Below are 27,111 nucleotides of genomic sequence, written 5' to 3'. Positions count from 1 at the left end.
AGTAGATTACAGTAGGTTGTAACTCTCTAGGTCATGCCAGTAGTTTACAGTAGGTTGTAACTCTCTAGGTCATGCCAGTAGGTTACAGTAGGTTGTAACTCTCTAGGTCATGCCAGTAGGCCACAGTAGGTTGTAACTCTCTAGGTCATGCCAGTAGATTACAGTAGGTTGTAACTCTCTAGGTCATGCCAGTAGGCTACAGTAGGTTGTATATCTCTAGGTCATGCCAGTAGGCTACAGTAGGTTGTAACTCTCTAGGTCATGCCAGTAGGCTACAGTAGGTTGTAACTCTCTAGGTCATGCCAGTAGGTTACAGTAGGTTGTATCTCTCTAGGTCATGCCAGTAGGTTACAGTAGGTTGTAACTCTCTAGGTCATGCCAGTAGGCTACAGTAGGTTGTAACTCTCTAGGTCATGCCAGTAGGTTACAGTAGGTTGTATCTCTCTAGGTCATGCCAGTAGGTTACAGTAGGTTGTATCTCTCTAGGTCATGCCAGTAGGCTACAGTAGGTTGTATCTCTCTAGGTCATGCCAGTAGGCTACAGTAGGTTGTAACTCTCTAGGTCATGCCAGTAGGCTACAGTAGGTTGTATCTCTCTAGGTCATGCCAGTAGGTTACAGTAGGTTGTAACTCTCTAGGTCATGCCAGTAGATTACAGTAGGTTGTAACTCTCTAGGTCATGTCAGTAGGCTACAGTAGGTTGTAACTCTCTAGGTCATGCCAGTAGGTTACAGTAGGTTGTAACTCTCTAGGTCATGCCAGTAGGCTACAGTAGGTTGTAACTCTCTAGGTCATGCCAGTAGGCTACAGTAGGTTGTAACTCTCTAGGTCATGCCAGTAGGCTACAGTAGGTTGTGTCTCTCTAGGTCATGCCAGTAGGTTACAGTAGGTTGTATCTCTCTAGGTCATGCCAGTAGGTTACAGTCTCGTAATGCTTAAGTTGTTATGTGGACACGTGACATACGGACAACTTTAATAAAAACACTATAGGAGTTGTCTCCAGATCGCTATGCATATTCATGCTAGTAGCTTAGCATCTCTCTCCATTGAATACAGGAGGTTGAAGACAACAACCCTAGAATATAAACAATAGATTACAATAATAAGATGAATCCACCAATCCAAAGAAAGGATAGGCGGGAGCTAGACAACCCGCAGTGAAGCTTTGTGGACAATGACTCGCCTTGTCAGGGCGGAGAGACATCTTGTCAGTATATCCATAATATTTGGTGTAGCCAACCCAACTCTCACATGGCACTATTGGGGGGCACGGTGTGTAGTAAAACATCACTACATGCCGTGCCCCCCAGTCTGCGGTCAGCAGATAGACCCTTCTCAAATATATATGTTAAGTCACTTTTTGGAAACGGAACGGAGAAAACAAGGGGTAGCTTGCTCTCTACGTCGTCTGATTCTAGACATATCAGTCATCATCCTGGGCCCTCCGTTGAAGAGGTATTGACGAGCCAACTCCGAATATCCAAAGTTAAAAACACATTTAAGGCGGTACTTACTGGTGTTAATCAGATCTCCTATCTCCACCTCTTCATCTTTCAATGTGACAGTAATCTCCCTTTCCTTCTTCACTCCAAAAACTGCATCCTCCTCTTTCTCTTCCTCCTCTTCTTTTACTGTAACATCTTCCTCCTCTTTCACTCTTAACGTGTCTCCCTCTTCTTTCACTAAAACGTCTTTCTCTTCTTCTTTCACTGTAACAGCCTCATCTTCTACTTCTTGTTTTACTGTGACATCCTCTTCTTCCTTCTCCTCTTTCACGACAAGGTTCAGCCCCAGAGCTTCTTTCTCCGTCCAGCAGACCGCCTCTTCTTTAACGAGAGGGGAGAAGTTTAGTGAGCTCATGTTGAGGGATGTTAGCTAGCTAGCTATCATTAGCGACTAGGCTAGTGCTAACTTAACCAGCCAGCTACTATAGCTGACTAATACAAAATAACGTAATATTATATTAAATAGGTTAACAAGTAGATACGACAGAAGTGTGTCTAACACACAGTAGCTAATATACACCGAAAGCGTATAAATAGCTTGAATCTTTCGGCTATGTTGGCTAGCAAGCTACCGAGGTGGTTGACGAGCTGTTTATGAAGAACCGTCCACTAGATTATACGTCACGCTGGCAGCGTCGCCTGAAAGACGCACATCGCCGTCTGTTGACTGGAGGGGAAACGCAGTTGAGGATCATATTTTATTTTCAGACAAAGATTATTTTAAATGGATATAATTAAATAATACTATTATATTGAGACATACAAAGACAGGAATGTGTTGATTGATTAGTGCGAATATTTTTTTTTTACCACAGCATATTTAAGGCAGTTTCATTAAGTTATTCTACATCTAAATTAGCAGCTAGCTACTGTAGGTCCATACTGCTCCTACATGGTGTAACAATACATCATGTAGATGTATATAATGAACAGACTAGGTCTATACTGCTCCTACATGGTGTAACAATACATAATGTAGATGTATATAATGAACAGACTAGGTCTATACTGCTCCTACATGGTGTAACAATACATAATGTAGATGTATATAATGAACAGACTAGGTCTATACTGCTCCTACATGGTGTAACAATACATGTAGATGTATATAATGAACAGACTAGGTCTATACTGCTCCTACATGGTGTAACAATACATCATATAGATGTATATAATGAACAGACTAGGTCCATACTGCTCCTACATGGTGTAACAATATTTTAAAATTAAAATAATAAATAAATAAATAAACAATAAAAAATGACAGTTGGGAGTGTTGAGTGTGTTGATATAACGGTAATATTGTCAAAATCCCACTTTTAACAACCATCAGAATTGGTTGAAAAAAGGTTCTAAGATCACAGTGTTAGAGGTGTCACTATAGACCCGAGTGGTTTAGCAGTCTAAGGTACTAGATCACAGTGTTAGAGGTGTCACTATAGACCCGAGTGGTGCAGCAGTCTAAGGTACTAGATCACAGTGTTAGAGGTGTCACTATAGACCCGAGTGGTGCAGCAGTCTAAGGTACTAGATCACAGTGCTAGAGGTTTCACTATAGACCCGAGTGGTGCAGCAGTCTAAGGTACTAGATCACAGTGTTAGAGGTGTCACTATAGACCCGAGTGGTGCAGCAGTCTAAGGTACTAGATCACAGTGCTAGAGGTTTCACTATAGACCCGAGTGGTGCAGCAGTCTAAGGTACTGCATCACAGTGTTAGAGGTGTCACTATAGACCCGAGTGGTGCAGCAGTCTAAGGTACTAGATCACAGTGTTAGAGGTGTCACTATAGACCCGAGTGGTGCAGCAGTCTAAGGTACTAGATCACAGTGTTAGAGGCGTCACTATAGACCAGAGTGGTGCAGCAGTCTAAGGTACTGTATCGCAGTGTTAGAGGTGTCACTATAGACCTGAGTGGTGCAGCGGTCTAAGGTACTAGATCACAGTGTTAGAGGTGTCACTATAGACCAGAGTGGTGCAGCAGTCTAAGGTACTAGATCACAGTGTTAGAGGTGTCACTATAGACCCGAGTGGTGCAGCGGTCTAAGGTACTGCATGGCAGTGCTAGAGGCGTCACTAGAAGCGTAACCCGGGTTCGATCCCGGGCTGTACCACAACCTGCCGTGATCGGGAGTTCCATAGGGCGGCACACAATTGGCCAAGCGTCGCCCGGTGTTTCCTCCTACACATTGGTGCAGCTGGCTTCCGGGTTAAGCGGGCGGGTGTTAAGAAGCGCGGTTTGACGGGTCATGTTTCAGAGGACGCATGACTCGACCTTCGCCTCCTGAGCCCATTGGGGAGTTGCAGCGATGAGACAAGATCCACATTGGGGAGCTGCAGCGATGAGATGGCAAATGATTAAAACAATTTTTTAAATGACAACAAAGGTTGCATCCCAACGTGGCAATAAACAGTAGGCAAAGTGACCATGTCGGGACAAAATGAATTCAAACGTTTTACCATTTTACCCTCCATTTGCAACAACGTCACTGACCACCATCACTGTCTTTCCTTCGTGGATCTCCTGCATGTTTACATATCTGGCATTACTCATCTCATATGTATATACTGTATTCTATCCTATTCTACTGTATCTTAGTCTATGTATTACTCATCTCATATGTATATACTGTATTCTATCCTACTGTATCTTAGTCTATGTATTACTCATCTCATATGTATATACTGTATTCTATCCTATTCTACTGTATCTTAGTCTATGTATTACTCATCTCATATGTATATACTGTATTCTATCCTATACTACTGTATCTTAGTTTGTGTATTATTCATCTCATATGTATATACTGTATTCTATCCTATTCTACTGTATCTTAGTCTATGTATTACTCATCTTGTATGTATATACTGTATTCTATCCTATTCTACTGTATCTTAGTCTATGTATTACTCATCTCGTATGTATATACTGTATTCTATCCTATTCTACTGTATCTTAGTCTATGTATTACTCATCTCGTATGTATATACTGTATTCTATCCTATTCTACTGTATCTTAGTCTATGTATTACTCATCTCGTATGTATATACTGTATTCTATCCTATTCTACTGTATCTTAGTCTATGTATTACTCATCTCATATGTATATACTGTATTCTATCATATTCTACTGTATCTTAGTCTATGTATTACTCATCTCATATGTATATACTGTATTCTATCCTATTCTACTGTATCTTAGTCTATGTATTACTTATCTCATATGTAAATGCTGTATTCTATCCTATTCTACTGTATCTGTCTTTGCCGCTCTGATATTGCGTGTCCATATATTTATATATATCGAGTCACTGGCTTACTGGTGCTCTTCCATGCCGTCCCTAGGAGGGGTGCGTCACTTGAGTGGGTTGAGTCACTGACGTGGTCTTCCTGTCTGGGTTGGCGCCTTGTCTCAGGATGGTAAGTTGGTGGTTGAAGAAATCCCTCTAGTGGTGTGGGGACTGTGCTTTGGCAAAGTGGGTGGGGTTATATCCTGCCTGTTTGGCCCTGTCTGGGGGTATCATCGGATGGGGCCACAGTGTCTCCTGAACCCTCCTGTCTCAGCCTCTAGTATTTATGCTGCAGTAGTTTGTGTCGGGGGGCTAGGGTCAGTTTGTTATATCTGGACTATTTCTACTGTCTTATCCGGTGTCCTGTGTGAATTTAAGTATGCTCTCTCTAATTCTCTCTTTCTTTCTCTCTCTCTCTCGGAGTACCTGAGCCCTAGGACCATGCCTCAGGACTACCTGGCATGATGACTCCTTGCTGTCCCCTGGCCTTGCTGCTGCTCCAGTTTCAACTGTTCTGCCTGCGGCTATGGAAACCTGACCTGTTCACCGGACATGCTACCTGTCCCAGACCTGCGTTTTCAACTCTCTAGAGACAGCAGGAGCATTTACTGCTGAGGTGCTGACCTGTTGCACCCTCGACAACTACTGTGATTATTATTATTTGACCATGCTGGTCATTTATGAATATCTTGGTCATGTTCTGTTATCATCTCCACCCGGCACAGCCAGAAAAGGACTGGCCACCCCTCATAGCCTGGTTTCTTCCTAGGTTTTGGACTTTCTAGGGAGTTTTTCCAAGCCACCGTGCTTCTACACCTGCATTGCTTGCTGTTCGGGGTTTTAGTCTGGGTTTCTGTACAGCACTTTGAGATATCAGTTGATGTAAGAAGGGATTTATAAATACATTTGATTTGATATATTCTTATTCCATTACTTAGATTTGTGTGTATTAGGTATTTGTTGTGAAATTGTTAGATATTACTGCACTGTTGGAGCTAGAAACACAAGCATTTAGTTAGATATTACTGCGCTGTTGGAGCTAGGAACACAAGCATTTAGTTAGGTATTACTGTACTGTTGGAGCTAGAAACACAAGCATTTAGTTAGATATTACTGCACTGTTGGAGCTAGAAACACAAGCATTTAGTTAGATACTACTGCACTGTTGGAGCTAGGAACACAAGCCTTTAGTTAGATATTACTGCACAGTTGGATCTAGAAACACAAGCATTTAGTTAGATATTACTGTTGGAGCTAGGAACACAAGCATTTAGTTAGATATTACTGTACTGTTGGAGCTAGGAACACAAGCATTGAGTTAGATATTACTGTACTGTTGGAGCTAGGAACACAAGCATTTAGTTAGATACTACTGCACTGTTGGAGCTAGGAACACAAGCATTTAGTTAGATATTACTGCACTGTTGGAGCTAGTGTAGCGTGGTTCATTCTGCGTTGTGTATTTTTAATTAGGACGCTGCCACAACTGATGGTCTGCTCGTTGAAATCTTTTTATTTGCCCTGCACACGAAGAGACAACACACATGTTACCCTTGGCGCAGTCACAGCTCTCGGGCACCTTGCTAGCCGAGGGTCAGACAAAAGAGCGCCAAAAGGAATTAACAGGTGCTGCGTGCACACCCTCGCTGCACAACAGCACACCATACAAGTAAAACTATACAGAACATAATTCTGACAAAATAAAAGACATACCTGCACACGAAGAGACAACACACATGTTACCCTTGGCGCAGTCACAGCTCTCCGGCACCTGCGCGAGCACATGGACACTCACTCAACCACTGTCACAAGTACTCACAAGTTACAACAGATACCCCAGTCAGTGAGCTATGTGAAACTTGTTAACATAAATTCCTACACTGTCCACACTATAACAAACTTATGGTTGCAAAACAGTACATTGTATAACCTTATGACGGTTGTATATTAAACAGTTTCGGAGCCAAGGACAACATACCTTGCTAGCCGAAGGTCAAGCAAAAGAGAACGATAAAGGGGTATGGGAATACAGATAACCCGCGATGGGCCAAACCAAAATATACAAAACTTTTACAATCACATGTATGTACAATATTGGTATGAAAAAGTGTTTGTACACCAAATAAAAACATTAGCTATGCAGCTTTAATTAAATAAAAAAACTACACTGAATTATTATTATTATTATCAAATTATTAACATCCCCTCTTGACCTGGCCTATTTGAATTGGTCCTTGTGTGCAATTTGGTGCGTAATCTAGGGGAACAACATCACACTGCTACATAGAGGTACCCCTCTCTTCTAGTATTTCTGTTCGCCATCTTTGATTCAGTTCTGTGTAGGCGTACCCCTATCTCCTAGTATTTCTGTCCGCCATCTTTGCTCTAGTTCAGTTCTGTGTAGGCGTACCCCTCTCGCCTAGTATTTCTGTCCACCATCTTTGATTCAGTTCAGTTCTACTATATCTTTGCTGAAGAAAGTCTAACAGTCACTAGCGCAGCAGCAGCCTCCCCCGGTCCTAGTGCCGGCCGCTAAGAAGTTTAAGATGCGATGGAACGGTTGACGAAAATAAGAAATCACAGAAAATATATATTGACTGATATTGATTTATTTAGGGGGAGGTAATTCATATTTTAGGACTAGCGACGTCTATGATTCCTACCCCTTAACTTTTTGTCTGAAAATTAAATATACATTTTACTCAACTTCCCAATCCAGTCAGCAGTTGGCGGTGTGGGAATTTAAGGCGACGCTGTTGGTGTGACGTATAATCTAGTGGACGGAACGCTTCTTTCAGCAGCAGCAACAGTTCGTCAGCCACCTCGGGAGCTTGCTAGACAAAATAGACGAACCAATAAAGCTCTTTAGACGCTTTCGTTTTTTATTAGCCACTGTGTTTTAAAACCACTTCTGTCGTCTAGTTAGTTATCCGATTTAATTTCATAATTACGGTGTTGTTGTTATTAGTCAGCTGGCGGGCTGATTAAGTTAGCATTAGCCTAGCTAGCAAACATCCCCGACCATGCGGTCACTAAACTACTCTTCTCCTGCTAAAGATAATATCTGCAGGACGGAGAAAGAAGCTCTGATCTTTCTAGTGAAAGAGGAGAAGGAAGAGGAGGATGTCACAGTAAAACAAGAAGTAGAGGGTGTTACAGTAAAAGAAGAGGAAGAGAAAGGGGATGATGCGGATATTTGGAGTGAAAGAGGAGGAAGGGGAGATGACTGTCACATCGAAAAAGGAAAACGAGGAGGAAACTGGATGTCTGAGGCCGGTTTCCCAAACGCATCTTAAGGCATCCAACGATGAAATTAGCCGTAAGATGGTTTTGAGAAACAGCGTCCTGATTAATACGAGTAAGTACTGTCTTAAATACCAAACTCAGCAGTTGTTGAACTGATGTGTGGCGTTAAAGGGGAAATATGCAATTGCTACATCCATTTTTGGACTTTTAAATTATTTATATATAGCCATTGATTCTTGAAGAATATAACACATGCCTCATGAGCTTAGTTCAACTGTTTACCCCATCAGGACACCAAATAAGCTTTTCTTTACTCCAATGTTTAGAAACAATGTAAACCAACACTGTATCGCCTCAACATGGTTAAAACTATAATGTTGATATCATGGATGGTCTCTCTATGAATTTGAAAGTAGTTACATTTCTCTTATTACCAAAACAGTGGTGGAATGATTTTTTAAAAACCGCAACAAAATGGCTGCTCAGAAACTTGGTTTGGTAAACAGCTGAGGGATGGGGGTTGGAGAAATGTAACCACTCTCAAATTCATAGAGAAAGCCGTTGTAGCAACCTTCAGGCTATCCCCTGAATTCACTACACTATGAATACAAAGACTGGCCACCCATGAGGTCAAAATTATTGTTTTAAACAGAATTCTAGGCTATATAGTATATTCTAGAATTCATCCATGATGTCATAATGGTAGTTTAACCAGGTTTCTAGGCTATATAGTATATTATAGAATTCATCCATGATGTCATATTTATAGTTTAACCTGGTTTCTAGGCAATATAGTATATTCTAGAATTACCAGTGTAGATTTCCTGTGGGGGTCAAATTATTAGAGCTGTTGATAAGTCATTGTATAATATTCAGCAAATTTTTTTCATGCCCTTACTTTGAAGGCAAGACATACCTAGATGCAATTACATTCATGAATTGGTTTGAAACCTTTGTTTTAAACCCTTCTCAAAGTTGTTGCTTTAAGTTGTCTGATGCTTTAAGCATGCTGTTTGATTAAATAATTACAGTTACACAAGTTACTCGAAGGGAGCCAGTCATCAATATAACCGAGAAAAACTCTTCCCTTCCGCTGTTGCTGGACTTTGTAAATACTGTCGTTATGCTCCTGAAGTTTTCAGTAATTGACTACACCAGCGGTCGTCAAATGTTTCCATTTAGAGTGACAATGTATCTGACCATTTCTACCGATCTGCGTGCCAGTTATGATTTTCATATGCACATTTTTGTGGAACAGTTTCATTTAATTTATAATAGTATCTGAAAATCATTGTCTGTGATTAATCTACTTTCTATCTAAATCTAAATGAAAATTATACAAATCTAAAAGTAACCTTTATTGCCATTGCCAACTATGTAAAAAAAATGCCTACATAACAAATAAAAACATTGCAGCCTGCAGGTAGAAAATATCCTGATAAAAATAAATATCCTAGAAATCACATTGGCTGCTCATGGCCTGTCTACAACAAACTTGAAACATTGTATCAACTATCAACTGGGTTGGCCCGAAACTTGTGATAGCAAGCTTGCGACATTGTATAAAATATTCTGGGCCCTCAGAGTTTCCCGCGCCAGTGAGTTCGGGACAGACACAGCTGTCGGCTATTTGTGCAAAAGATAAGAAGTAATCAGGTATTTTATGACATTTCCACTGGATCAGAGAATTACATTTTTTCCTTTCATGCCGAGTGGAAATATTTTACAAAAAAATACTTTGAGGAACTATTGTCGTACGCAATTGATTTTGATTAGACTTAGTTTACTTGCTGTTTGAGGTGAAGAAAAAAATTAATTTGAGAAGCTCCACAACTCATTAGTGGTGGTGCGTTAAGACAATGAGAAATACTATCAGACATCCTCAAATGGGCACATTTATAGGCCTACATTTGCACACAGGCCAGGTAGACTAGTCCTACTTCTATATGCGTAGTTAGGTGTGCGTCCTTACTCAACATTGACAGGAGTGTTTCAAACAAAAGACAATGAGGTCTGGGTGGTCTGCCAGGGGCCGTTTAATTTAGTATCCGTTTGCGTCGGCATGGGGAATGATTGTCTTTTCCCACAGTATGTTGTACCGAAGTTGACCGACGAAGGGAATGTAACTTTATGACTGTTGGATTCTAAACTACATTGAGATATTAAAGACATGATAGATCAGACACAGAGTATATAAAGGAGTGAGATCTGTAGAAAGACAGAGTGGCTGTGGAATGTGCTGGGTGGACGGAGGAGATCACAGGATTGCTTTAGGGGAAGCGGATGGACACTGTGGATTAGGCGAAGGAAGGTGTTGAGGTCAGGTCAGATCCCCTGAAGGGAGTAATACGGGTTTAGTATCCTGTTACCATCTTCCTGTCGACCCAGAAGATGTAAGGATTGGAGAGAAGGAGGAGTGTCCAAAGTGGGGTGTATATACTTGTGATGGTGAGAACATGTTGTTGTCTGAACTACGGCTGTAACGACCCTTTGGGGAGAATTAAACCTGGTTCAGCTTCTCTAGTGTCCGTGAGTAACGACCCTTTGGGAAGAATTAAACCTGGTTCAGCTTCTCTAGTGTCCGTGAGTAACGACCCTTTGGGAAGAATTAAACCTGGTTCAGCTTCTCTAGTGTCCGTGAGTAACGACCCTTTGGGGAGAATTAAACCTGGTTCAGCTTCTCTAGTGTCCGTGAGTAACGACCCTTTGGGGAGAGTTAAACCTGGTTCAGCTTCTCTAGTGTCCGTGAGTAACGACCCTTTGGGAAGAATTAAACCTAGTTCAGCTTCTCTAGTGTCCGTGAGTAACGACCCTTTGGGAAGAATTAAACCTGGTTCAGCTTCTCTAGTGTCCGTGAGTAACGACCCTTTGGGGAGAGTTAAACCTGGTTCAGCTTCTCTAGTGTCCGTGAGTAACGACCCTTTGGGAAGAATTAAACCTGGTTAAGCTTCTCTAGTGTCCGTGAGTAACGACCCTTTGGGAAGAGTTAAACTTGGTTAAGCTTCTCTAGTGTCCGTGAGTAACGACCCTTTGGGGAGAATTAAACCTGGTTCAGCTTCTCTAGTGTCCGTGAGTTGTTTACTCTGAAAAATTAGAACCTAACACTATAATTACTGTTCCCTGAAGGAGGGAAACGAGGTACAACACCTGTTTGGCCCCACTCCTTCCTGGGTCGGTGAAGAGCGGTATTAAATTTAAGGAATAAACCCGAGCTAGGCGTGAATTTAATAGTATGTTGTACCTAGTTTCCCTCCTTCAGGGAACAGTAGTTATGGTCATAACGTTACGCTTGTCATATGATGAACTTCAACTTAAATAAGGGATCTTGCTGTGGGACAGTTTTTTTTTGTATTCTGAAATGCACTCGACCCACTTATCATTTAGTGGCTCCTTATGTTACGCTGGGGAAACAGTTTTCATGGGCACAGAAACACTAAATCATTTCAGAGTTTGCTATATCCAATGTTTTTTAGCTGAGTCATCTTGCAATCCAAGATGGCGTAGCAGTATGACCTGTTTGCTGTTGTAAATGTTTTTTTGTGTAATTTTTTGTATATATTGCAATATATTTAAATATTTTTCCATGTTTAAATTAAATATACCTTCCGGCAACCCGCCTCACCCAATGTGATACGGATCTGCTATTTTTTTTAGACCTAATAGCTAGAACCTCCATCAGCAACTAGCCATCAGAAAATAACCAGCTAATTAGCTACTAGTTATTTAGTCATTGTTAGCCACTGCTAGTGTCCTTTACCATTTTAGCTCAGACACCAGCCGCTTTTAGCCTGGATAACACCTGCCAGTCTGCACAGCGCGATATCAACCCTGAGCATATCGGACTGTTTTTCTCCACTACATCACCGTATTCCTGCCGTAAGCTCTGGACCATTACACCGGATAATCGCAGCTAGCTAGCTGCTACCGAGTGGCCTAGCCCCGAAGCTAACCTTGAGCCAGGCCCATCTCCTGGTCTGCAAAGTGGACCCTATGATCACTCAGCTACACAGCTGATGTCTCCCCAGACTCTTCACTAACACGACTAGAAGCCACTACATCACCGGATTCCTGCCGTAAGCTCTGGACCTTTGCACCGGACGCACTGGAGTGGCTATAGTGGCTAATGCCCTTGTCCCGACGCTAGCACCAGTTAGCCTCGAGCCAGGCGCATCTCCCGGCTAGCATAGTAATGACTACCTAAAGGCTTCCCTAGTTCATATATTGCTGTTCACTGGACCCTATGATCACTTTTCTACATAGCTGATGCCTGCTGGACTGTTCATTAATCACGGTACTCCATTTTGTTTATCTGTCGGCCCCAGCCTTGAACTCAGGCCCTGTGTGTAGTTAACTGACCCTCTCTGCCCATTCATTGCCATTTTACGTGTTGTTGTTGTCTTAGCTGATTATTTGTTGTCTTACCCGTTGTTGTCTTAGCTAGCTCTCCCAATCAACACCTGTGATTGCTTCATGCCTCGCATTATGTCTCTAATGTCAATATGCCTTGTATACTGTTGTTTAGGGTAGTTATCATTGTTTTATTTTACTGCGGAACCCCTAGTCCCACTCAACATGCCTCAGAGAACTCTTTTGTCCCACCTCCCACACATGCGGTGACCTCACCTAGCATAACTAGTGCCTCCAGAGATGCAACCTCTCTTATCTGCCGTCATCCCCCTCTTCAAAGGGGGTGAAACTCTAGACCCAAACTGTTACATACCTATATCCATCCTGCCCTGCCTTTCTAAAGTCTTCAAAAGCCAAGTCAACAAACAGGTCACTGACCATTTTGAATCCCACCGTACCTTTTCCGCTGTGCAATCCGGTTTCCGAGCTGGTCACGGGTGCACCTCAGCCACGCTCAAGGTACTAAACGATATCATAACCACCATTGATAAAAGACAGTACTGTGCAGCCGTCTTCATCAACCTGGCCAAGGCTTTCGACTCTGTCAATCACCGTATTCTTATCGGCAGACTCAATAGCCTTGGTTTCTCCAACTACTTCTCAGATAGAGTTCAGTGTGTCAAATCGGAGGGCCTGTTGTATGGACTTCTGGCAGTCTCTATGGGGGTACCACAGGGTTCAATTCTCGGGCCAACTCTTTTCTCTGTATATACCAACGATGTTGCTCTTGCTGCGGGTGATTCCTTGATCCACCTTTACGCAGACGACACCATTCTGTATACATCTGGCCCTTTTTTGGACACTGTGTTTACAAACCTCCAAACAAGCTTCAATGCCATACAACACTCCTTCCGTGGCCTCCAACTGCTCTTAAACGCTAGAAAGCGTTGAAGTATCTGCTCTCCAGGTGAAATTTCAGCTCTGGTGCAGATGTGCCCATCTGCTCTCCAGGTGTAGACCCAGGGGGCCCGTTTAGAACCTTTTAGGACATTTCGAGATGACAGATGTTTGTGTTTGGTCTATTAATGTACCTGTGAGTTGAAATTGTTATAATTTTTGCATTTTTGACAAAATTAGACTCCTTTAAAGTGCCAGTTTTTCGCTCAGGTAGGGTATCAGCCTGAGCTATTTAAAAACACGTTTTCAACATTTCAAGATAGCAGTTAGTTTAGTTTGATGTAAATAAAGATAGCTGAGAAGTGGGACTGTGTCATTGTTTCTGACAAGATCTCTCATTGATCTCGGGTTCAGCCACCAGGGGGCACCAAACCTCTTTGAAAAGTTCATGTGAATAGTTACCACTTCTCAGGAGATGATAGACTTAGCCTTTCAACTGTTTTGTAATGATGGGATAGCTATTGAACAGACCTTTAAAACCTGGTTTTCTTGTATGTGCCAGTACATGAAATCACACATTTGACCTTTATGCTCACTGAGTCTGTACATAGTCAAAGCTTTCCTTAAGTTTGGGTCAGTCACAGTGGTCAGGTATTCTGCCCTTTCTCCGCCTCTCTCCCTTTTCACTCCCTCTCTCCGCCTCTCTTCCCTTTTCACTCCCCTCTCTCCGCCTCTCTCCCTTTTCACTCCCTCTCTCCGCCTCTCTCCCCTTTCACTCCCCTCCGCCTCTCTCCCTTTTCACTCCCCTCTCTTCGCCTCTCTCCCTTTTCACTCCTTCTCTCCGCCTCTCTCCCTTTCACTCCCTCTCTCCGCCTCGCTTCCTTTTCACTCCCTCTCTCCACCTCTCTCCCTTTTCACTCCCTCTCTCCGCCTCTCTCCCTTTTCACTCCCTCGCTCCGCCTCTCTCCCTTTTCACTCCCTCTCTCCGCCTCTCTCCCTTTTCACTCCCTCCCTCTCCGCCTCTCTCCCTTTTCACTCCGTCTCTTCCCTTTTCACTCCCTCTCTCTCCCTTTTCACTCTCTCTCTCCCTTTCACTCCCTCTCTCCGCCTCTCTCCTTTTCACTCCCTCGCTCCGCCTCACTCCCTTTTCACTCCCTCTCTCTGCCTCTCTCCCTTTTCACTCCCTCCCTCTCCGCCTCTCTCCCTTTTCACTCCCTCTCTTCCCTTTCACTCCCTCTCTCTCTTTACTCTCTCTCTCCCTTTTCACTCCCTCTCTCCGCCTCTCTCCCTTTTCACTCCCCTCTCTCCGCCTCTCTCCCTTTTCACTCCCCTCTCTCCGCCTCTCTCCCTTTTCACTCCCCTCTCTCCGCCTCTCTCCCTTTTCACTCCCCCTCTCCGCCTCTCTCCCTTTTCACTCCCCTCTGCCTCTCTCCCTTTTCACTCCCTCTCTCCGCCTCTCTCCCTTTTCACTCCCTCTCCGCCTCTCTCCCTTTTCACTCCCTCTCTCCCTTTTCACTCCCCTCTCTCCGCCTCTCTCCCTTTTTTCACTCCCTCTCTCCGCCTCTCTCCCTTTTCACTCCCTCTCTCCGCCTCTCTCCCTTTTCACTCCCACTCTCCGCCTCTCTCCCTTTTCACTCCCTCTCCCCGCCTCTCCCCTTTTCACTCCCTCTCTCCGCCTCTCTCCTCTTTTCACTCCCTCTCTCCGCCTCTCTCCCTTTTCACTCCCCCTCTCCGCCTCTCTCCCTTTTCACTCCCTCTCTCCCTCTCTCTCCCTTTTCACTCCCTCTCTCTCCCTTTTCACTCCGCCTCTCTCCCTTTTCACTCCCCTCTCTCCGCCTCTCTCCCTTTTCACTCCCCTCTCTCCGCCTCTCTCCCTTTTCACTCCCTCTCTCCGCCTCTCTACCTTTTCACTCCCTCTCCCTCCCTAAGAACTTCCCATTTGAATCAATAAGGATTGCAGTTGTGGGTGACTATCTGGGTGGAGCAGACTGGGAGGCTGGTATTCTGACCTGGGCTGGAGCAGACTGGGAGGCTGGTATTCTGACCTGGGCTGGAGCAGACTGGGAGGCTGGTATTCTGACATGGGCTGGAGCACACTGTGCTGGAGCAGACTGAGAGGCTGGTATTCTGACCTGGGCTGGAGCAGACTGGGAGGCTGGTATTCTGACCTCGGCTGGAGCATACTGGGAGGCTGGTATTCTGACCTGGGCTGGAGCAGACTGGGAGGCTGGTATTCTGACCTGTGCTGGAGCAGACTGGGAGGCTGGTATTCTGACCTGGGCTTGAGCACACTGTGTTGGAGCAGACTGAGAGGCTGGTATTTTGACCTGGGCTGGAGCAGACTGGGAGACTGGTATTCTGACCTGGGCTGGAGCAGACTGGGAGACTGGTATTCTGACCTGTGCTGGAGCAGACTGGGAGGCTGGTATTCTGACCTGTGCTGGAGCAGACCGGGAGACTGGTATTCTGACCTGGGCTGGATCAGACTGGGAGACTGGTAAATCACACATTTGACCTTTATGCTCACTGAGTCTGTACATAGTCAAAGCTTTCCTTAAGTTTGGGTCAGTCACAGTGGTCAGGTATTCTGCCACTGTGTACTCTCTGTTTAGGGCCAAATAGCATTCTAGTTTTCTCTGTTTTTTGTTAATTCTTTCCAATGTGTCAAGTAATTATCTTTTTGTTTTCTCAGGATTTGGTTGCGTCTAATTGTGCTGTTGTCCAGGGGCTCTGTGGGCTGTGTTTATGTTTGTGAACAGAGCACAATGACCAGCTTGCTTAGGGGACTCTTCTCCACGTTCATCTCTCTGTAGGTGATGGCTTTGTTAATGGCCCATACCCTCCCCATCACCAATCAGCCCTGCCATTGTTTGTCTTCATACTGTTTTGTAAAGAATGGCTTCTTGTCTTTCAGGTTGTATTCCACTGGGAAAGTGATTACAGTTTTCCTCAGTCGCTTTGGTGCATTTCTTAGATCAAAAGTGCAATTCTTGATACGACTTGTACTAATTCCAAATCATCTAGTCACTTGTGCACATCATTAAAGCAATTTCTTATTCCTTTGAACAAATTGCAATTGATAATGTACAAGTGTCAGCTTTTTTCCACATTATCAATTGCTCACGTCATGTTGATCAAAATATAGTAGATGGTTCTCTGTTGAATAGTCTTACCCCTCAAAACATCTAGGCATTAGTTCCTTGCATAAGCCATTACATGCAAAATTGTTTAACTATTTGTCATAAACTGTCAAGCATAGTTTTACACATTTCTATAAGACCTTTTGTACAAAAACGTAAACTGATGAATCGTGCAGGTGAAATTGACCCTCACTCATGAAGGAATGAAGTTTTGATTTACATAGCCTGCAATTGTTACAATCACTGCATTCAAACCTGTGTAGATCAGTCAATTTTTAATATACAGACTTAAAACTCAGGATTCTGTAACAGCATACTCCATTCAAGATATGTGTTTACTGTGACAACCAGAAGTGCCTTAAGATGGTGTCATAGATGCTGTTTTGAAGGGGTAAAAGGTCAGAACTTTTCAAAACTTCATATATGTGATTAGACAACCCTCGTGAACTGTAAATCAGTCATTTCTCCCAACAGATGTCAAAGAAAAGCTCTCACACACACACACAGCAGGGATGGAGTGAAAAGGTACGGTGCTTAAAGACACACAAAGCCTGCAATGGCATTACTATTATCTCCAGGCCGTGCCGAGTTCAACGAGATGCCCCGCTTGACCGTAGCTCACTCGGTCTGAGCGCAGCCACAGTGACAACAAGACGGACCCAGAGCTGTCTGTCTGTCTGTCTGTCTGTCTGTCTGTCTGTCTGTCTGTCTCTGTCTGTCTCTATCTGTCTGTCTGTCTGTCTGTCTGTCTGTCTGTCTGTCTGTCTGTCTGTCTGTCTGTCTGTCTGTCTGTCTGTCTGTCTGTCTGTCTGTCTGTCTCTATCTCTCTCACATTCTCTCTCTCTCTCTTTCTCTATGATTAGAATGTAAAGTCTCTCCCTATCTCTCTCTTTTGGATAACTTTAGGAAATAGATACTCTCTCTCTCTCTCAATTCAATTCAATTCAAGGGGCTTTATTGGCATGGGAAACATGTGTTTACATTGCCAAAGCGAGTGAGGTAGATAATATACAACAGTGAAATAAACAATAAAAATGAACAGTAAACATTACACATGCAGAAGTTTCAAAACAATAAAGACATTACAAATGTCATATTATATATATATACAGTGTTGTAACAATGTGCAAATGGTTAAAGTACAAAAGGGAATGAGATCCCTGAATGGTAAAAAAGCATCTCCAAATAGAATATGTTTGTATCACAAATTATCTTACAGATATATCTTACAGATATTTTGACCATATCTGACAGGCTCCCAAAGGCAATCAAAGGATCTAGCTCACTTAATGCCCCATACCCTCCCCATCACCAATCAGCCCTGCCATTGTTTGTATTCATACGGTTTTGTAAAGAATGGCTTCTTGTCTGTTAGGTTGTATTCCACTGGGAAAGTGATTACAGTTTTCCTCAGTCGCTTTGGTGCATTTCTTAGATCAAAAGTGCAATTCTTGATACGACTTGTACAAATTCCAAATCATCTAGTCACTTGTGCACATCATTAAAGCAATTTCTTATTCCTTTGAACAAATTGCAATTGATAATGTACAAGTGTCAGCTTTTTTCCACATTATCAATTGCTCACGTCATGTTGATCAAAATATAGTAGATGGTTCTCTGTTGATTAGTCTTACCCCTCAAAACATCTAGGCATAAGTTCCTTGCATAAGCCATTACATGCAAAATTGTTTAACTATTTGTCATAAACTGTCAACCTCTCTCCGCCTCTCTCCCTTTTCACTCCCCTCTCTCCCTTTTCACTCCCTCTCTCCCTCTCTCCCTTTTCACTCCCTCTCTCCGCCTCTCTCTCTTTTCACTCCCCTCTCTCCGCCTCTCTCCTTTTTCACTCCCTCTCTCCGCCTCTCTCCCTTTTCACTCCCTCTCTCCGCCTCTCTCCATTTTCACTCACTCTCTCCGCCTCTCTCTCTTTTCACTCCCTCTCTCCGCCTCTCTCCCTTTTCACTCCCTCTCTCCGCCTCTCTCCCTTTTCACTCCCTCTCTCCGCCTCTCTCCCTTTTCACTCCCTCTCTCCGCCTCTCTCCCTTTTCACTCCCTCTCTCCGCCTCTCTCCCTTTTCACTCCCTCTCTCCACCTCTCTCCATTTTCAGTCCCCACTCTACGCCTCTCTCCCTTTTCACTCCCTCTCTCCGTCTCTCTCCCTTTTCACTCCCTCTCTCCACCTCTCTCCCTTTTCACTCCCCTCTCTCCGCCTCTCTCCCTTTTCACTCCCCTCTCTCCCTTTTCACTCCCCTCTCTCCGCCTCTCTCCCTTTTCACTCCCCTCTCTCCCTTTTCACTCCCCTCTCTCCGCCTCTCTCCCTTTTCACTCCCCTCTCTCCCTTTTCACTCCCTCTCTCCACCTCTCTCCCTTTTCACCCTCTCTCTCCGCCTCTCTCCCTTTTCACTCCCTCTCTCCGCCTCTCTCCCTTTTCACTCCCTCTCTCCGCCTCTCTCCCATCTCTCCGCCTCTCTCCCTTTTCACTCCTTCTCCCCGCCTCTCTCCCTTTTCACTCCCTCTCTCTGCCTCTCTCCCTTTTCACTCCCCCTCTCCGCCTCTCTCCCTTTTCACTCCCTCTCTCTTCTTCCTTTTCACTCCCTCTCTCTCCCTTTTCACTCCGCCTCTCTACCTTTTCACTCCCTCTCCCTCCCTAAGAACTTCCCGTTTGAATCAATAAGGATTGCAGTTGTGGGTGACTATCTGGGTGGAGCAGACTGGGAGGCTGGTATTCTGACCTGGGTTGGAGCACACTGTGTTGGAGCAGACTGAGAGGCTGGTATTCTGACCTGGGCTGGAGCAGACTGAGAGGCTGGTATTCTGACCTGGGCTGGAGCACACTGTGCTGGAGCAGACTGGGAGACTGGTATTCTGACCTGGGCTGGAGCAGACTGGGAGACTGGTATTCTGACCTGGGCTGGAGCAGACTGGTAGGCTGGTATTCTGACCTGGGCTGGAGCAGACTGGTAGGCTGGTGCAGTGTCATCAGGCTGTGATGGTGGAGGCCATCCTGTTCTCGGGTTCTGCTTGTGTTATGCCAACCACCAGGTCATTATAACCACCAGGTCATTATTACCACCAGGTCATTAGAACCACCAGGTCATTATAACCACCAGGTCATTATAACCACCAGGTCATTATTACCACCAGGTCATTATAACCACCAGGTCATTAGAACCACCAGGTCATTATAACCACCAGGTCATTATTACCACCAGGTCATTATTACCACCAGGTCATTAGAACCACCAGGTCATTATTACCACCAGGTCATTATAACCACCAGGTCATTAGAACCACCAGGTCATTATCACCACCAGGTCATTATTACCACCAGGTCATTATTACCACCAGGTCATTAGAACCACCAGGTCATTAGAACCACCAGGTCAGGGAGAAGAGCCTCACTCTGACCTCTGTCGAGTTGAAGTATCTGCTCTCCAGTTGAAATTTCAGCTCTGGTGCAGATGTGCCCATCTGCTCTCCAGGTGTAGACCCAGGGGGCCCGTTTAGAAACCTTTTAGGACATTTCGAGATGACAGATGTTTGTGTTTGGTCTATTAATGTACCCGTGAGTTGAAATTTTTATAATTTTTTCATTTTTGACAAAATTAGACTCCTTTAAAGTGCCAGTTGTTCGCTCAGGTAGGGTATCAGCCTGAGCTATTTAAAAACACGTTTTCAACATTTCAAGATAGCACTTAGTTTAGTTTGATGTAAATAAAGATAGCTGAGAAGTGGGACTGTGTCATTGTTTCTGACAAGATCTCTCATTGATCTCGGGTTCAGCCACCAGGGGGCACCAAACCTCTTTGAAAAGTTCATGTGAATAGTTACCACTTCTCAGGAGATGATAGACTTAGCCTTTCAAATGTTTTGTAATGATGGGATGGCTATTGAACAGAACTTTAAAACCTGGTTTTCTTGTATGTACCAGTTCATGAAATCACACATTTGACATTTATGCTCACTGAGTCTGTACATAGTCAAAGCTTTCCTTAAGTTTGGGTCAAAGCTTTCCTTAAGTTTGGGTCAGTCACAGTGGTCAGGTATTCTGCCCTTTCTCCGCCTCTCTCCCTTTTCACTCCCCTCTCTCCCTTTTCACTCCCTCTCTCCGCCTCTCTCCCTTTTCACTCCCTCTCCGCCTCTCTCCCTTTTCACTCCCTCTCCCGCCTCTCTCCCTTTTCACTCCCCTCTCTCCCTTTTCACTCCCCTCTCTCCCTTTTCACTCCCCTCTCTCCGCCTCTCTCCATCTTTCCGCCTCTCTCCCTTTTCACTCCCTCTCTCCGCCTCTCTCCCTTTTCACTCCCTCTCTCCGCCTCTCTCCCTTTTCACTCCCTCTCTCCGCCTCTCTCCCTTTTCACTCCCCTCTCTCCGCCTCTCTCCCTTTTCACTGCCTCTCTCCGCCTCTCTCCCTTTTCACTCCCTCTCTACGCCTCTATCCCTTTTCACTCCCTCTCTCCGCCTCTCTCCCTTTTCACTCCCTCTCTCCGCCTCTCTTCCTTTTCACTCCCTCTCTCCACCTCTCTCCCTTTTCACTCCCTCTCTCCACCTCTCTCCCTTTTCACTCCCTCGCTCCGCCTCTCTCCCTTTTCACTCCCTCTCTCCGCCTATCTCCCTTTTCACTCCCTCCCTCTCCGCCTCTCTCCCCTTTCACTCCCTCTCTTCCCTTTTCACTCCCTCTCTCTCCCTTTTCCCTTTTCACTCTCTCTCTCCCTTTTCACTCCCTCTCCGCCTCTCTCTCTTTTCACTCCCCTCTCACCCGCCTCTCTCCCTTTTCACTCCCTCTCTCCGCCTCTCTACCTTTTCACTCCCTCTCCCTCTCTAAGAACTTCCCATTTGAATCAATAAGGATTGCAGTTGTGGGTGACTATCTGGGTGGAGCAGACTGGGAGGCTGGTATTCTGACCTGGGCTGGAGCAGACTGGGAGACTGGTATTCTGACCTGGGCTGGAGCAGACTGGGAGGCTGGTATTCTGACCTGGGCTGGAGCAGACTGGGAGACTGGTATTCTGACCTGGGCTGGAGCAGACTGGGAGACTGGTATTCTGACCTGGGCTGGATCAGACTGGGAGACTGGTAAATCACACATTTGACCTTTATGCTCACTGAGTCTGTACATAGTCAAAGCTTTCCTTAAGTTTGGGTCATTCACAGTGGTCAGGTATTCTGCCACTGTGTACTCTCTGTTTAGGGCCAAATAGCATTCTAGTTTTCTCTGTTTTTTGTTAATTCTTTCCAATGTGTCAAGTAATTATCTTTTTGTTTTCTCATGATTTGGTTGGGTCTAATTGTGCTGTTGTCCAGGGGCTCTGTGGGGTGTGTTTATGTTTGTGAACAGAGCACAATGACCAGCTTGCTTAGGGGACTCTTCTCCAGGTTCATCTCTCTGTAGGTGATGGCTTTGTTAATGGCCCATACCCTCCCCATCACCAATCAGCCCTGCCATTGTTTGTATTCATACTGTTTTGTAAAGAATGGCTTCTTGTCTTTCAGGTTGTATTCCACTGGGAAAGTGATTACAGTTTTCCTCTGTCGCTTTGGTGCATTTCTTAGATCAAAAGTGCAATTCTTGATACGACTTGTACAAATTCCAAATCATCTAGTCACTTGTGCACATCATTAAAGCAATTTCTTTTTCCTTTGAACAAATTGCAATTGATAATGTACAAGTGTCAGCTTTTTTCCACGTTATCAATTGCTCACGTCATGTTGATCAAAATATAGTATATGGTTCTCTGTTGAATAGTCTGACCCCTCAAAACATCTAGGCATTAGTTCCTTGCATAAGCCATTACATGCAAAATTGTTTAACTATTTGTCATAAACTGTCAAGCATAGTTTTACACATTTCTATAAGACCTTTTGTACAAAAACGTGAACTGATGAATCGTGCAGGTGAAATTGACCCTCACTCATGAAGGAATGAAGTTTTGATTTACATAGCCTGCAATTGTGACAATCACTGCATTCAAACCTGTGTAGATCAGTCAATTTTTAATATACAGACTTAAAACTCAGGATTCTGTAACAGCATACTCCATTCAAGATATGTGTTTACTGTGACAACCAGAAGTGCCTTAAGATGGTGTCATAGATGCTGTTTTGAAGGGGTAAAAGGTCAGAACTTTTCAAAACTTCATATATGTGATTAGACAACCCTCGTGAACTGTAAATCAGTCATTTCTCCAAAACAGATGTCAAAGAAAAGCTCTCACACACACACACAGCAGGGATGGAGTGAAAAGGTACGGTGCTTAAAGACACACAAAGCCTGCAATGGCATTACTATTATCTCCAAGCCGTGCCGAGTTCAACGAGATGCCCCGCTTGACCGTAGCTCACTCGGTCTGAGAGCAGCCACAGTGACAACAAGACGGACCCAGAGCTGTCTGTCTGTCTGTCTGTCTGTCTGTCTGTCTGTCTGTCTGTCTGTCTGTCTGTCTGTCTCTGTCTGTCTCTCTCTATCTCTCTCTCTCACATTCTCTCTCTCTCTCTTTACGAATAGAATGTAAAGTCTCTCCCTATCTCTTTTGAATAACTTTATGAAATAGATACTCTCTCTCTCTCTTTCTCTCTCTCTCAATTAAATTAAATTCAATTCAAGGGTCTTTATTGGCATGGGAAACATGTGTTTACATTGCCAAAGCGAGTGAGGTAGATAATATACAACAGTGAAATAAACAATAAAAATGAACAGTAAACATTACACATGCAGAAGTTTCAAAACAATAAAGACATTACAAATGTCATATTATATATATATACAGTGTTGTAACAATGTACAAATGGTTAAAGTACAAAAGGGAATGAGATCCCTGAATGGTAAAAAAGGCATCTCCAAATAGAATATGTTTGTATCACAAATTATCTTACAGATATATCTTACAGATATTTTGACCATATCTGACAGGCTCCCAAAGGCAATCAAAGGATCTAGCTCACTTAATGCCCCATACCCTCCCCATCACCAATCAGCCCTGCCATTGTTTGTATTCATACTGTTTTGTAAAGAATGGCTTCTTGTCTGTTAGGTTGTATTCCACTGGGAAAGTGATTACAGTTTTCCTCAGTCGCTTTGGTGCATTTCTTAGATCAAAAGTGCAATTCTTGATACGACTTGTACAAATTCCAAATCATCTAGTCACTTGTGCACATCATTAAAGCAATTTCTTATTCCTTTGAACAAATTGCAATTGATAATGTACAAGTGTCAGCTTTTTTCCACATTATCAATTGCTCACGTAATGTTGATCAAAATATAGTAGATGGTTCTCTGTTGAATAGTCTTACCCCTCAAAACATCTAGGCATTAGTTCCTTGCATAAGCCATTACATGCAAAATTGTTTAACTATTTGTCATAAACTGTCAACCTCTCTCCGCCTCTCTCCCTTTTCACTCCCCTCTCTCCCTTTTCACTCCCCTCTCTCCCTTTTCACTCCCTCTCTCCGCCTCTCTCCCTTTTCACTCCCTCTCTCCGCCTCTCTCCCTTTTCACTCCCTCTCTCCGCCTCTCTCCCTTTTCACTCCCCCTCTCCGCCTCTCTCCCTTTTCACTCCCTCTCCCTCCCTAAGAACTTCCCATTTGAATCAATAAGGATTGCAGTTGTGGGTGACTATCTGGGTGGAGCAGACTGGGAGGCTGGTATTCTGACCTGGGCTGGAGCAGACTGGTAGGCTGGTGCAGTGTCATCAGGCTGTGATGGTGGAGGCCATCCTGTTCTCGGGTTCTGCTTGTGTTATGCCAACCACCAGGTCATTATAACCACCAGGTCATTATAACCACCAGGTCATTATTACCACCAGGTCATTAGAACCACCAGGTCATTATTACCACCAGGTCATTATTACCACCAGGTCATTAGAACCACCAGGTCATTATAACCACCAGGTCATTATAACCACCAGGTCATTATTACCACCAGGTCATTATTACCACCAGGTCATTATTACCACCAGGTCATTATTACCACCAGGTCATTATAACCACCAGGTCATTATAACTACCAGGTCATTATTACCACCAGGTCATTATTACCACCAGGTCATTATTACCACCAGGTCATTATTACCACCAGGTCATTATTACCACCAGGTCATTATTACCACCAGGTCATTATTACCACCAGGTCATTATAACCACCAGGTCATTATAACTACCAGGTCATTATTACCACCAGGTCATTATTAAGACCAGGTCATTATAACCACCAGGTCATTATAACCACACCCACCAGGTCATTATAACCACCAGGTCATTAGAACCACCAGGTCATTATAACCACCAGGTCATTATAACCACCAGGTCATTATAACCACCAGGTCATTATAACCACCAGGTCATTATAACCACCAGGTCATTATAACCACCAGGTCATTATAACCACCAGGTCATTATTACCACCAGGTCATTATTAACACCAGGTCATTATAACCAACCGGGTCATTATTCCCACCAGGTCATTATTACCACCAGGTCATTATAACCACACCCACCAGGTCATTATAACCACCAGGTCATTATTACCACCAGGTCATTATAACTACCAGGTCATTATAACCACCAGGTCATTATTACCACCAGGTCATTATTACCACACCCACCAGGTCATTATAACCACCAGGTCATTATTACCACCAGGTCATTATAACCACCAGGTCATTATTACCACCAGGTCATTATTACCACCAGGTCATTATAACCACCAGGTCATTATAACCACCAGGTCATTATTACCACCAGGTCAGGGCGCCTGTTGCGCCTTCTTCACCACACTGTCTGTGTGGGTGGACCATTTCAGTTTGTCTGTGATGTGTACGCCGAGGAACTAAAAACGTTCCACCTTCTCCACTACTGTCCCATCAATGTGGATGGGGGGGGGGGTGGTCCCTCTGCAGTTTCCTGAAGTCCACGATCATCTCCTTTTGTTTTGTTGATGTTGAGTGAGAGGTTATTTTCCTGACACCACACTCTGAGTGCCCTCACCTCTTCCCTGTGGGTCGTCTCGTCGTTGTTGGTAATCAAGCCGACCACTGTAGCGTTGTCTGCCAATTTGATGATTGAGTTGGAGGCGTGCATGGCCACACAGTCATGGGTGAACAGGGAGTACAGGAGAGGGCTCAGAACGCACCCTTGTGGGACCCAGTGTTGAGGATCAACGGGGTGACGATATTGTTTCCTACCTTCGCCACCTGGGGGCAGCCGGTCAGAAAGTCCAGGACCCAGTTGCACAGGGCGGGGTCGAGACCCAAGATCTGGAGCTTAACTTCTCTAGGGTAGGGGGCAGCATTTGGAGTTTTGGATGAAAAGCGGATCTTTTCAGATCTTCTCGGAAACGAATCAAGTCCATGGAATGGATAAAGACAAAAATATAATTCAAGGACTATCAGAGGTAGAGAGGCGAGGCAGGGGTGAGGACATCATCCTGCTATTTTGACAGTCCCTGAAGGACAATACAGAAGAGGTATTTGCTATTATTCCTTCCCTTTCTCTAATGTATTTTGTAATAAAATTAGCAAGTGTAGTAATATCGTTGCTTTACTTTACTAGGACTCGAGAGCACAGCAGTGATTCTGCTCTTGCCCTACCTCTTCAATGAGGACCCGAGTGGCCTTTATGTCCGTGACAAGGTATGCCTATGCTCCAATCATCTGTTTCTTCATAAACATAGGTGTGCATGCTTATATAAAACTACAGCTGAACATTTGTTATGTTCTTTGTTAATTGTTTGTGTATTAATCTTTTCTTACTTTTGTTGACACAGATTTCACCGCTCTTCACTCCTTTACTGCACATCGGCGGAAATCCATTTCACCATGAGAGTGAAATCCCGCTGGCCTTTGATGGGGGAGAACATCCACGCCCTCGAGGACGTCCCCATGGGACTTGGGGCTCTGCTACGGCTGTATTTTTTTATTTTCCCTTAAATGTCAGATAAACACTTATGTTGTTATTAAGTTACTGTGTTCTGGGGAGAAGAGAAGTTGGGGTGAAGTTACCAGGGCCGGTCATAAAGATGGCAAACTTCCTAACATAACTAAGTGGATACGATATACACACTAAAGCTGAAAAATCTGTATTTAGCATCAAGTCTACAATATTGTTAGTTTACCTATGATTCATATTTTATGTATGTTGTTTTATTGTACATCATTATTTTATATATTTTAAATGTCATGAAAAGCACTATACAAAGTAAATGTATTATTTATTATGGTCTGACATGTTTGCAGAAATGTTGCAATTTTGTAATGTGTTTTATTTGGTAAATTGTTTTGTAAATATTAATTCACATTTGTGGTGCCACTAAAAAAACAATTAATTAATTAAATCAATATTGTCAATATTATTATTAAAATATGTTTTTATAATGGAGGGAGGGTGGACAGGGAGTTAAAAAAATGAACCCCAAAAGGTTCTTTGGAGGAGCCATGATAAAGGATACTCCAGGAACCTTTACTTTTTAGAGTGTATATTGATAAAAGTCACCTTGTCCGAGAGACATTTACATAGTTATACACAACCCAATTTGGGATGACTATTTTAGGGCAAAATAGCGGCCACAACAGACAGACCTGATATCGCCTATAATTCGACGTCCTTGGACGTCATGTGCTGAGTGGGTATGACCAAATGATTCTATTTAGCTGCACTTTGTATTACATTTTTACACTATAATAAATGTTTCTGATG

The 27,111-nt window shown here is 43.8% G+C and overlaps 2 protein-coding genes and 1 pseudogene across 2 annotated transcripts in view; 1 reads left to right on the top strand and 2 right to left on the bottom strand.

Annotated features, from left to right (window-relative positions):
- The window catches only part of LOC139552166 (zinc finger protein 239-like), a 46,318-nt pseudogene extending 44,458 nt beyond the window's left edge, over positions 1-1,860 (bottom strand).
- Positions 1-27,111, bottom strand: part of LOC139548080 (zinc finger protein ZFP2-like) — a 301,764-nt gene that overhangs the window by 138,419 nt on the left and 136,234 nt on the right. The gene's annotated exons all lie outside the window — the stretch shown is intronic.
- The window catches only part of LOC139548793 (zinc finger protein ZFP2-like), a 110,533-nt gene continuing 90,946 nt past the window's right edge, over positions 7,525-27,111 (top strand). The window contains exon 1 of the mRNA XM_071358648.1: positions 7,525-8,153. Within this exon, the coding sequence (XP_071214749.1) occupies positions 7,979-8,153 (175 nt within the window). The 5' untranslated portion in view covers positions 7,525-7,978. The remainder of the gene's footprint in view (positions 8,154-27,111) is intronic.

The sequence above is a fragment of the Salvelinus alpinus genome, chromosome 2 (assembly GCF_045679555.1).
Source record: "Salvelinus alpinus chromosome 2, SLU_Salpinus.1, whole genome shotgun sequence".
NCBI classification, from domain to species: Eukaryota; Metazoa; Chordata; class Actinopteri; order Salmoniformes; family Salmonidae; genus Salvelinus; species Salvelinus alpinus.
This window is presented reverse-complemented; position numbering and strand designations above follow the sequence as displayed.